The 13,167-nt window shown below is 42.5% G+C and overlaps 1 protein-coding gene across 2 annotated transcripts in view; it reads left to right on the top strand.

Moving 5' to 3' along the window:
* ANKRD29 (ankyrin repeat domain 29) overlaps positions 1-12,736 on the top strand; it is a 28,394-nt gene extending 15,658 nt beyond the window's left edge. The window contains exons 5-10 of one of the 2 annotated variants that reach the window (XM_009487226.1): positions 1,171-1,269; positions 4,274-4,372; positions 9,277-9,375; positions 9,823-9,918; positions 10,986-11,084; positions 12,653-12,736. In XM_009487226.1, the coding sequence (XP_009485501.1) occupies positions 1,171-1,269; positions 4,274-4,372; positions 9,277-9,375; positions 9,823-9,918; positions 10,986-11,084; positions 12,653-12,736 (576 nt within the window). The remainder of the gene's footprint in view (positions 1-1,170; positions 1,270-4,273; positions 4,373-9,276; positions 9,376-9,822; positions 9,919-10,985; positions 11,085-12,652) is intronic. The other variant, XM_075706192.1, reaches the window with a different exon arrangement.
* The last annotated feature ends 431 nt before the right edge of the window (positions 12,737-13,167 follow it).

Genomic DNA, 13,167 nt, shown 5'->3' with positions numbered 1-13,167 from the left:
TAAAAGAGCCACTTGGCCATTCAAGCTGTAACTTCTCCTGTGGATATCTGTCTATGTGGAAAATTTCAGACAAAACTTTGGAGCTGTTTCAGAGAGCAAGGCTGAGGGAAAACACAATCTTTTGCCCACATTACTAACAGCTCTAGAACCATTTATCTGAAATACTTTAGATAGCTTATCTTGTGGAGGAGGGGCTTGACACTGGGAGACGGTAGGGAAGGACAGAGAAGACCTCTGGTGTGGATGACTTGGGGTGTGTGTCATCCTTGCACAGTGGCATGGTGCCATCCCAGGCAGAAGATAAGAACTTCCTCTCCATATCAGTGTCAGAAATAATGGTAGTTTTTCAGTGGGTCACAGTGCACTTAAGATGGCAAGACCCACATTTGCTATCTCAGTTGTTTCAGCTGGCTTGGAGTCACTTGCTGGCGACACTGAGGTGTTTCCCTTTTCAGATGGCTCCCAAGGGAGTGTCTCTACAAGCAGGATTTGATGTATGTGCCTAGGTCTCCCTTTAGTGGTGATGTGGAGCAACTATAGCTGCCTGTGATTGATCCTACCTGCAGGGATCGCTTCTTCAACAGAAGTAATGGGGCTTTCACTGATGGTCATGGGTTTGGTCTGATTCACACTTCCACAGTTAGCTAGAATGCTTTAAAATGCATCCTCCCTACTCTTCTTCAGGCCAACAATCAACAGGTGAGAGGCAGGACATGACAGGGCATGAGGTTCTGGCCAAAGACGAGTAGATGATCAGTAGATTTTGGAGCAGGGGAAAGGTGTGCTGTCCTTCAGTAGGTGGAAGAGCTTGGCAGGGGTGGGGGATTTGGCTGTAAGGGGAAGAGACATGAAGGAGCCTGGAGCTGTGAAGGGAACAAAGGTTCTAGTGGGAAGGCAGAAGACAGGGAAGAAAAAGCAGAATTTTCTTAGTTCCTGTCCCTTACTAAAAAAACCTCAGGAGAAAAGTTTTTATAGTGACAGAGCCAAGTTTAAAGATTTATGTGGCAAGACTTGGTACTAAAATTATGAAAGATTCACTAGCTAGTCACTACAGAACGGCTGTGAGCCAAATTCTGAAAAGCCTTTAAAATTTGCTTTTTTTTTAATGGTGATGTTCAGTCCAGCACCTGTCCTCTCACCTGACTGTACCCATTCTTTGCTTTTTCACAGGATGGAGGTACTGCTCTTCTAGCTGCTTGTCAGTATGGGCACACAAAAGTAGTGGAAACTCTTTTGAAGCATGGTGCCAACATTCATGATCAACTTTATGTGAGTTATGTGACACAGATAATATTGACAACACTGGTGGTGGAACAAATGTGCTGTTGGTTGGACAACAGCGGATACTCTGGCTTCAGCACAGAGAAGCATTTGCCAAACGTTGCAGTTTTATAGTACTTTACTCTTCTAAGATGTGAATTTTGTTAACTGTCTGCTTTTCATGATCCTGGGAGAAGTAGCACAAAATCAGAAAAGATGTTTTGGCTGCCTTTTGGTTTGTTATCTGTATGAAGGATATGTACCAAATCTGGATCAGATTTGTGCTCTCGATTAGCCTTGAACAAAAGACCATGTCGTGTTTTACCGTGATTTGCATTGCAGACAGAAGAGTGAGTAGCTATAAAGCCCCTGAGGTACTACAGAATCAGTTTATCAGTTTTCTGCCAGAAAGAGTAGAAGTTAAAATCTTTAAATCTTTAAATATCTTTAAAATATTTTTTTTAAAACATCAGTTAAAATTATGTTATTTGGTATTTGCGCATCTCTAGCTTTCAGTGTTTTGGGCAAAGAATGGTTAAAATGGCTGAACTGACATTGTTTAGTTGACTTTTCAAAAAGCTGGATTGAGCCAATGAAGCACTGGATTTAATTTACTCCAACAGAGACACAAATAAGTTGAGCTTTTCAGCGTTCAACAGAAACGAGTAGCAGATTTTCCCTCCGCTTCCCACCACTCTTTCCTACCCCAGGCACTCAAGACTGAAAAAGAGGAAGTTGTTCCCCAGGGATATACGAGTTTTTTCAGCCACTTCCATGGGCTTTGGATCTGCAGGATGCTGTTGCACTCTCGGCTCCCACAAGCGAGCCTGGGAGCTGAGGGCTGGCAACTGCAGAAGCCACCAGCGCACCGGGGGCTGTACACTGGTCGCACAGGGGGTCCCCACCTCTGCGCTGCCCTCACCCTGTATTTATAAAGAAGGGTGTTCCACCCTTGCTACTGTGCAAATAGCAACTGCCTTTCTAATCTGAGGGCAGTGATTCATACCTGTGCATGGTAATCCCAAGGGATTACTTGGTTTAAAAATAGCCATGCTGCCACACCTGCAGACACTTACCTAGAAGTGAAGACAGTAAAATAACTTCCTCGTTGTCTCTCCTGGAAATGAGCAATATTTGCAATTGGATTTAGAGAGGTATTTTTATTGCTCACAGCCATTGGGCAAAACCAGTCAGAAACAGCTGCTTAATAAAATAAGAACACAATCTCTTGAAAACAAGCATTAGCCTGGCTCCTTTTGTGGGACATCGCCAAGCTGTTTTTGCGAAGGGGTATCTGGCTGGCAATTTCACTGGCAGGTGGCCAAATGAGCAGGATTTTGAGCATGCATTTGGGTAGTCCTCCCAAAACCATCAAGAAGATAGATGTTTTAATCTTAAATTGACTCATGTGAGGGGTAGAGGAGAAGACAAGAGCATACCCTAACTAAACATTATTTCTTGCAGAAATATCTTATAGCCACAAAACAGCTTTCTCATTAGAGCATCAATTCGAATCAAGTATAAAAAAATAATAAATAATTTTTAAAATGGTTGGATGATAGGGAACCCCAGGTTCTCCATCTTGATTGATGCTATAATAAAGAGATCTTTTACTATTACACAACCTTGTTTACTTTCTAAATGGAAGTGTTCTCACTACCCCTGTCTCTGGAGGAAGCCTGCAAAGGACCTGATACCATCACCCTATTTCATGTATTCACATAGCAACCAGAGAAAACAGCCCCTCAGAGGGCCCAGAGGGATATGCATTTGTAGAGCCAGCAGACACCTCTCTTGTTTACCAGAACATTTGTCTTGAAATCAAGGTCAAACATTCTAAATTCAGTCCCTGGGGCACTATATTCAGCTCATGCTTCACTAAGTCTGTGCTGAGTTTTGCAGAAAGAGGAGTAGCTAAGCAGTATCTCTTGGCAAACAACAGCATTCGGTCCCAACACAGTGATATGCCACCAAGGTCAACAACAGGCTTCCACGAAAATGCCCTGTGTTTTGTAATAAGCATATGCATAAATCGGTTGGAAGATGTGTACTTGTACATCTGAGATGCAGAGAAGGGGTTCATTCGTGTCTCTATTTAAACTAAAAGGGTCTTACCTCCTGGGAAAACTTGCCCTAGCATGCTCTGTGCTGAGCACAGTGGTTATAGGATGGGTAAACACCTGTCCCACCCTCAGTGCAGGTTTCTGCTTCCAGTTGGTTGGATGGATTCTAATGCTATTTGAAATCTTTTCATCAAAAAAACTTAATGAAATATGACTTTTAAATTTTTTTCCTAAGGAAAAAGCTTCTGTGAAGCCAAATGCTGAGAACATCTGCACATGAAAGACATGCTGAGGAAAAAAAAAATCCTATGTTCGTTCAGTTCTTTCACATGTCTTTTGCAGGGAAATGCTGGGTTTTGATAGGGCTATGAGATACTCTGTTTTGCATGTGCTTCTTTAACATCATTATATTACAGGTGAAGTCTCTTCTACAAGATGTGCCAGAGCAGTGGCATGATAGTTGCTGGGGTGGCATAGCAGCATGGCACAGTACTTACTCCTTCAGCCTAAAGGGCAGACTTCATTGCTGGAGTCTGCAGTTCTGCAAAGTGTTTGAACCTGTTTTCACCGTGTGTGTCTACGTAGCAGAACACTTCTGCATGAACATATAAAAGCTAGATGAACCAAAATAAATGTATTTTGCTATAGAGGAATGGATTTCTTGTTATGTAGAGCAATGCTTCAATGAACTAGACTTAGTATTCCAGACCCGGCATTTAATATTCAGTTTAGTATATGATGGGAGCCAGTACTTGTACATGCTGAATGAAAATGTTACCATAGTTTGTTATGAACTAGACTTTGGTAATTATTTCTTGAGCTTGGCTGTATATGTGCTGTTACACTGTGTAATGGCTTAAGAAAGAGAACTTGATTCAGTTTGATTTGGTTTTGTATGGAAAAAATGGCATCATTTCAATACGGTGTAAGCTGGATGTATTTGTTCTTAGGATGGAGCTTCTGCAATTTTCCTGGCAGCACAAGGAGGCTATCTGGATGTCATCCGATTGCTGCTTTCTTCAGGAGCAAAGGTTAACCAGCCACGGCAGGTAAACTCAACACTTCAGGGAAGAGCTGGGGTCTAATTACTAAATTTTACAGTTGTGAAAAATTAACACTGGAATAGAGGGATTTCTGAGGTGCTAAGCTGAAGGATAAGTAAGCATACATGATGTACAGAGACATATATAAAAGCTCTCTTGGTTTCCAAAAAAGGGTTTTTTAATTGCTTAGCTGTTTCTTGACTCTAAAATCAGTGCTTAAACAGCACATTTAGATGCTGCTTTGAGTAGCCAGATGTGGGAGTTGCACAGCTAGCTCTACTCCCAGCACCTAGAAATGTCTGGTTAGAGACAGGGCTTCCCAGAAGTCTTGGCCTGCTTTAAGAGAGCCTCCCCTGTGGTCTGCTTAAACCCTGCAGGCAAGGTAGCTGTCCTGGGTCTTCACTGCACATTTTAAATTGATGGGATAAGGTCTTGTCCTTGCAATCAGTCATGTATGGCTGCCAGGTGGCTGTGATCACTGACTGCAGCAAGTGAAAAATCAGCAGGCAGGAGCAAATGAATGTGAAAACGCTAATAACAGTGGACAACGTGGCATGTGACAAGCTTTGCCAGGTATTTTCGTTATTTCCTTTCATCTACACCAAAAAGCCTGACAAATCATAGCCTGGCAGCAGAGATTGATCTATATGACTTCTGCTGATCTGTAGGTCTGCATAGCCTCCCTGCTACTCCTGTAGTGTAAGGAAACTGAATTAGCATTTTATGGGCCCAAACTAAAGTCATTTTCCTGCTGTCTCTTCCCCCACCTCTCCAGCACCAGAGCTGTGCTGGCAGCTACTCCCTGGACTGATGCTTTAGTTGCTTCTAGGCTGCCTCCACACTGTCTCCCAAGATCAAGATTAAGAAATGTTGTTAAAAGCTGCTAATTAATGCTGTCTAACAGATCGGTGTAGAAGGACAGACCAAGGTATGCATTAATGCCTTTTGAGTCAGTCAAAATAAAGTTGGGGGGCCTTAGATTTAGCTTCACCATGTTGCCATAAAAACTGCATTCTGCTAACCATAATTATAATGCCCCAGCTAATTCTTCCTGACAGTATTTTCTTAGCTCTCTAATCCAATTTCTACAGAACAACGTTTCATGAGGCATTTTTAAATCTTAGTTGAGGCAAAGACTTGACGCTGTGTGAATGTTCCTCCTGGCTCTGTTTCATCTCCGGCAATACAGGCTTACTTTGCTTCAGGGTACCTCCGATCCCTGCTAAGATTATGCCTGGATAAGTCCATGGCATTTGTATTTGGGCCCACTGTAACCTGAAACATTTCCTTAACAAATGGAACATTTTTACTGTTTAATTAGTAAAGTAATGGTTGGATGGACTTCAGTCTCTTTCTTACTAACAAACAAATTTGTACTTTGTTCGAAGGTGGCACATTGGTCAGGAGGAATGTAGCTCTAGATGGGGCAGTTTCGATGCCAGATGATTCTCACTGTCAGTTACAAACTACACTGCTCTCACTGCTGCAGGAAACTTTTCTAACTAACGTAACATCAAATACAGGGCTGGCCACAGCTGCAGAGTGCCAGGTGTGAGTTCATGCTTCTCCTTCCTCATGGTGTCCAGGTTTTCCTCTCTACCTTGGGAATGTGGGGGCTTAATTGATCTCCCTAAGCATGTGCATCTGCCCTGTACATCTCCTCCTGCTGCTGCAGTGGGTACCAGTTACTCTTTGGTCTCGCACCCCATCTCCCAGTCCCACGGGGGTGCTCCTGACACCGTAGAGCATCTCGGATGCTGCTGGCTGTCTGTGTGCAGGCCCTTCAGCTCAGCTCTCACAAGAGTGAATAGTGAAGCTTCCTGGCGAGTTTCTTCCCTGGCAATGTCCTTTCTCTTGGTTTTTAGCCATGTTCTGTTCTTTCTGACATTGCAAAGCTGGGCAGGAATTCTTTTGTCATCTTTTTGTCTAGACAGAGCTGGGGGTAGTGTCTGAAGCCTGGTGCGGGAGATGTTTCTTTGCTTCTCCAACTCAAAAACAAAGCAAGAAGATTATTTGTCAATGAATTTTATGCTCTGTTTTGGCAGCCAGCTTTCCAACATGCTTTAGTCTGACTGGCTAAGCAGATTCAAAATACTCTGAAAATTAATGTTTTTTTCTTAATACGTGATATGCAATTACACATATATATAAGGCAGTAAACCTATATAGAGTGTAGACTTCAGACAAGCAAGTAATTTGTTATTAGCAAGAATTCAGCTGGTGTAGTGGTACAAGTGGACTGGTGGGCAGAACAGTGGAGGAGATGACACTGAGTAGCCTGAGAGTAGGGGCTCTCTGTCCCTGGAAGTCCTTACTGGGAATTCAAGGGGTATTTCACCTCCCACCCTCATCTGGCCCTTTCTAAAACTCTAAAGCCACAAGCAAATGCTGAGATTCAAAGCTGCAAAGCAAAGTCATTAGTTAACGGGTAAGAGAAAGAGCATCAGAAATTTCAGTCAAGAGTATGTTTAGAACTGCTGGCTGCTGGATATAATGAGTTGTAGTCCATATATATTAGCTTTAATCAAATACAGAAATAAGCACAGCTTAAAAACTTATGGGGTATCTAACATTGTTCTAGGAATGTAATGGTCTGCAGTCTGCTGGGTGGGCAGAGGGACAAGGAAAAGAAAGTAGTTTTTGAACTGCATCTTTCCCTGTTTTCACTTTTTTCCTGACTCATCTCCAAGCCCTAATATCTGTTTACACAGGCATTCTCATGTGGCCTCTTAGCACAATATAGTTATCTCTTTTGCACCATACAGCAACATGAAAATGGAGAGAAATCTCATCTACTCCATATAAGTATTATACATGTTTGCATAAACCTGCCTGTTAGATGCTGTTTGCTTCAAAGAGAGAAGCTGGTAATAGTTAATGTGAGCCCACCATCAATTTCATCATCTTTCTTCTCTTCAGGCTAAGTCCCCCAAGACAGCCACTCTTTCTCACAATGCAATTTTGCCTCTAGCCTATAACTGAGATACTGAGGATGATGTCTAACAGCAATACTATTAAGGACAGTTAACGGTAACAGTGATGTTACCCAACACTTGTATTACCTTCTGCTCCTTTCCATTTATACCTGAAAATAAGAGTTGTTCTTACAAACTTCACTGTGAGAAAAAGAAAGCTGCTATGTTCCTTGTGCTGTGGTTGTGCTTGCATTTCTTGTGTAAATAGAAGCATGGATTTGCACAGAACTGGACCTTCATGCAGATTAAATTGTGTAGGCTGCTCTCAGATATTTTCTAAGTTTTACAGCCTTTTTCAGCGTCCCTGTTGCTATTTTCTAGAGCCCTCTGGTGGGGAGAGATTAGAAAAAATATGAGGTGTCAGCTTACTGGTAGGGAAAACACTATGAATTGAAGAGGGACGGTTTTTGCCATCACACTAACATCACATATGCTGTGTACAAGACAGCCTTTGTTATTTTTGAATCACAAAGAACACTTACTGGATTAACAGGATATATACTAGAATGAGGTCAGTCACTAATTTCAGTGAGTTAATTTATAGAGAAATGATACAGGAGTGGGCAAAGTTCCTGTTCCTCACCATTTGAAAAGACTGAAGATCTCGGGATGTGCATTTGCTCTTTCTCAGAATCCAAAAAACGGAAGCTCAGAACATTATATCAAAGGAAGAAATAACTTTTCTGTTTCTTCCAAAGGATTAAGTCACTAGCCCATAGAAAGCAGAGAACTGGTTCAACAATGTTCTTTTGGATTGCACGAGCAAGTCATATGAATCTTCAGTTGGCACTGAGGAGAGAGATTGCTTCTTTGATCAAGGTGGAAATATCTTCTTTAAAGTAAAAAGTTGTTTTCTTTTGAAACTTCTCGTTAAGGCTCTTTTGGAAGCCCCAGTATATTTTGTCTTCTTTTTTTCTGCCAAGTCTTCAGGCTGCTGCGGGTAGCAAGAAGAACTGGCAAGCGCTGAAGGCAGAAGCAGGCACCCTATTACGTGAGGCGTCACTTTTATGTTAAAGTCCATACAGGCAAAGCCTTTTGTTAAAGGCCCATGAGAATCAATCTGGCACCACATAACCGCTGGAGTCCTCCTGTAGTCTGGAGAATCAGACCATTTAGAAGCAAAAGGAAGAAAGACACAACTAAATTCTAATTGCGGAGAGAAATATTTCTAGTGCTTCAACTCACCTTTGCCTTTGGGATGGAAATCCATCACAAAGTTCAGCTTATTCTGAAAGTGCATTTTATTTTCCAAGGTTCTCTTCTCAAATAATGATTGCATAGGACAATCTTTCCAAATGAGATTGTTTCACACTGGATTCCTTGATAATTGCCTTGTTTTCTAGCAGAGAGCTTGAAGATAAAATTTGTGAAATACTTACCACCACTGTAAGGCAAGACATTTTTACCAGATTCCCTGAGGGTGGATAATGTAACTTAACATTGAAAGTTGGTGATCGTCTTGCATTGCTCCTTAGCTTCTATAAACAACTTCCACTCCATATGTACAGAGACCCAGCTGCAGAATCTGCCCATGCATACTGAGATTTACCTGTATCTTCTGTCACGCCTAGCCACCTAGAGTTCAACGTACACGGGATACCTTTGGCCTTTATATTTCAAACTTCCGTATGTATTTTAGGCACGACTGGTAAGCCAAAATGGGCTTTCACTGTTCACACAGCAATGCACATTTCAGGCCAATTATGCAAGAGAAAGCAGCTAAGTGTGGCTTTAGTCCACAACTGGAGCGGTTCTGACTTGATACACTGAGCTCCTGTGTGCTTTTGGAAGCGACTGTGCATATGTCTATCTGTGATGCAGGATTTAACTGAGAAATTGAAGGACATCCATTCCAGTAGGCAGACTTGGGCAGTAAAATACCAGGGAGCACAGGATCTCAAAGTGAAACCTTTAGCAGTCTTATTTTGTCTGCAGGATGGGACGGCTCCCTTGTGGATTGCATCGCAGATGGGTCACAGTGAAGTGGTGCGAGTAATGCTGCTCCGGGGAGCTGAGCGAGATGCTGCACGGGACGTGAGTGGCACTTCTTACTGCACTCTGTCTGCAGCTTAATGCCTCCTAGCTTTTTTTGAGGCTGCAAGTCTGCCTGAATGGAGGCCCAGTGTCCCCAGAGTCCGTCCTGTTTGCCAGGCTGTGAAGTCCCACCATGCGCTCCCTTTTTCCTGTTGTGTCTGGGACAGCTTCCTGGAGGGACCTCCTGGAATAAGGGAATGGAAATGTCCATATAAATGAGACACAAAGATGATATATGGTGTCATTGGTTCATTTTACTCTAAAGTTTTCACCTCCAGATGCCCTAAAACCAGCAGCATATGCTGTGGAGGTGCCTCCTCAAAGACAATGAGCAGAGGAGACCCTCCTCTCAGAGGGGTGGGGGAGAGCTGGCGTTTCCCTCCAGTCAAGGGGAACGCAGGTAAAGTATTGGTAACAACTGAACTGACCTTCCTCTCTCTTTTAAAGGATGGTACAACTGCTTTACTGAAGGCTGCCATTAAAGGGTATAACAATGTGATAGAAGAGTTGCTGAAATTCTCTCCCACACTTGGCCTGCTGAAGGTTAGTAGTGAAACACACAGATTTTTAGGCAAAAACTCAAGAAGGCAAAGGGTCTGATGAAAGACCTGATGTTTATGACTATGCCAGTGGAAGACAATAAGGAGCTTGAGCCCGAAAAAGTGAAGACAAAAATGAAATTATCTTATTTAGCCTTTAATGCCACACACAAATTAATCTTTTCAAATGAAATTGTGAATTTGATTTTTGGAATGAGGAAGCACATTGTCTCATAGAAGGAATTCTCCTGCTTTTCATCATCTGATTTTATTTCTGCAGTAAACAGATTGCTTTCAATGGTGCAGTTTTTAGCATTATACCCTGCCCTCTGTTGCATTTAGTCAGCAAAATAGTATCCTAAGAGATCTGTTGCAAGCAGATTCTCTTTTGCTTTTCCTCTGAATTCAAAAAGTGACTTGAAAAATAACAGATATTTGGAAGCTGCTTTTTAATAGCTGATCTAATTTTATGTACCTATAAATCACATACTTTGATAGCCTCTGTGCATGAACTAATTGGCAATTCTGATGTACTTGAAAATCCGGGTGGCATTAACTTAGTTGTTAATTACAAGTATGAAATAGATTCCACACTTATTTGAACTGTCAGTTTGCAGCCACAAACAAAAGGCCAGCCATAAAAAAAACACCATTCAGCTGCCTGATATTGAGGTCATTAATCATCAGAGGAAGCAGATAAAATGCACAGATGGTTTCCATTACTGCTTGTGCTTCTGTTTCACTCGCTAATGGTGGATTTTGCCAGGCAGAAGCAAGTGCTGTGTTCATTTCACCTCTAATCTATTGACAAGGGTAATTTTTAAAAGTAATTGTTGCCGTGGTAAAGTGAACTTGACTCTCATTTTCATTAAAGCATTTAAAATCACTTCCTTCATAGCCCACTAGCCGGCCAGCACCCTGTCTAAATCAGACCCTATACCTTTGATGACCTAATCTCTTCCATGTTACTTCTTTCTTGTTCGTAGGCTTGTTCTTTGCAAACATTTGCGTTTCGCTGCCTTTTGATTGCTTCCCATGCACAGCGCAAACATCTCTGTTGGTATTTTCTAGAACGGGACCTCTGCTCTCCACGCGGCCGTCCTGAGCGGCAACGTGAGGACAGTGGCACTGCTCCTCGAAGCGGGAGCGGACCCGTGCCTGAGGAACAAGGTACGTCCTGGCACAACGTCCCGGGTGGGGAGCACTGAGCGGCGGAGCCGTGCATGGCACAGAGGTGGTCACAGTCCACATTTCTGTGTCAGTCCATGGTTGCCTCTTGATCCTCTCCTGAAGCACCACCGTTCGGTCCATTCATTTCTGTATACAAGCATCTATAAGGGTGCTAGGCAGTGCCACTGGCGATGGCGGTACTTGTGAAGTTACATCAATCTGAGAATAACCAAAGCATGCAGTCACTCGCTGGAGCACCACAGATTAAATTGTTAACTATAGCTAGTCATGGGGTTGCTTGATTGCATTTTAGGGAAACAGTAATCTGTCACTGTTTTGATAAGTCATAAGTTATATTTGTGTCTCATGTGAGAATACATTTCAGCCTCAAGAGAAATATATATCTGGGTGCCTTTGGTAAGAAAACTTGGTTAGGATTCAGCACATCACTAATGCAAAAAATATCTCAAATTACATGCATTTTTCCCATATCTTACTATAAATCTGTTAGTTTATTGAACTAGTTCCATATTCATTTTATGGCAGCAATTTATCTGCAGAAAACTTGTCTTGGTTTTATTCTGGAAAGTGTTTTAACATTACATGTTTGATAATTTCCATGAAAATGTCTTCCTCTGAGTTGTGTTTATAAACTATTTGCCACTAGTGTTTGATATCTAGCTGGGTTTATTAAGCTATGAATGGGTGGTCTGGTACTTACTTCTGGTTTATGATTGGGTGAATGGAAGTTTGTAATACAAGTAATCCAGCGTATAGCTTCTGAATGTTTTGGTCATTTAACTGGAATCTGTGCCTGTTATTTCTGTATCATTCCACTTGATGGCAGCAGAGTTAACGCCTTTATACAGTAGTTTGTGTTAATAAGCATTTTGTTTTGATAGTATCGTCCAAACAACGTGCAAGATTTTTCTGCTACTGACAGCGATTTGCAGCAGGAGGGTGTGCAGTATAGGAAAGTCTGTGGCTGTAACCTCTCCTACTGATTTTTTTAAAAATAACTTCCAATTTGGCACAACAGAGTACATTTGCAGGCCAGAATTACTGATTTTCAGAAGTAGCTTCATTATAAACACTTTATGTTACCAAAATTGTATTCAATAAATACAGAAGACCAAACTCTGATGTTCTATTATTACCAATCCTACAGAATAGCACTGACTATTTCATAGCAATTAAAGTCTTTCCTTGGATTTTTATGGACTTCGGTACTTAAAGACCTGCCTCATCTCCCCCAAAAATCAGCAACTACGTTTTCTTTTCACTTTGTGGCAGAAGCCTAGGGAGCCCAAGGGATACCATTTAGCCTGGACAGTCAGCACAAAATAAGCTGACCACTCAAATCCCACGCTGGGATTATTTTGAAGACTTAAGTGAGACTTGCACACTGTGAGGAAAGGTGACTTCTTAAGATATCTCCAACAGTGGTGGAGACAACACTGGAATAAGCACATCGTTATAATGGCCAGTACCATTTTATTTAGAGTTTAATGCTTTTAAGCCATGTTTTGGAACTACTCGTTCATTTCTGCTCGTTTTTTTTGTTCCAGGCAAATGAACTGCCCGCAGAACTAACAAAAAATGAACGCATCCTCCGACTCCTCCGTACGAAGGAAAAGCAAAGGAAAAGCTAATGCAGCCCCACAGCAAATGCGGTTTGACAGAGATGCACCCTGACCACAATAGCATGACAGTAAACCTAGGTTGCCCAAGAAGGGCTTGTTGGAACAGTTTGCAGAACTGATTAGCCTCTCCAGTACACGCTCCCTGAACGCACGAGGCCCTTGCCACAGGGCCACCACGGGCTAGGGCCTCCAGCTGGCATCGCTGAATGCAGAAGGACTGTGATGGGAGCAGGGTTTGGCTTGGGAGCTGCGTTTGTACTGCAGCCCTGCCTGTACTCCAGGATCCCATTGGTCCCAGCGCCGACGTTTGCTCCTCTGCGCCCGCAGCATACACATCCCCGCACACACAAGTGCTCCCAACGTTTCAGACACACGTCCCCATACTGGCATGGCCTCGCACCTGTAATGGGTGCCTTGGGGCACACATGTGGGTCGGGAGC

The sequence above is a fragment of the Pelecanus crispus genome, chromosome 2, assembly GCF_030463565.1.
Source record: "Pelecanus crispus isolate bPelCri1 chromosome 2, bPelCri1.pri, whole genome shotgun sequence".
Lineage (NCBI taxonomy): Eukaryota > Metazoa > Chordata > Aves > Pelecaniformes > Pelecanidae > Pelecanus > Pelecanus crispus.
The sequence above is the reverse complement of the archived record's forward strand: the minus strand, read 5'-3'. Positions and strand labels throughout refer to the sequence as shown.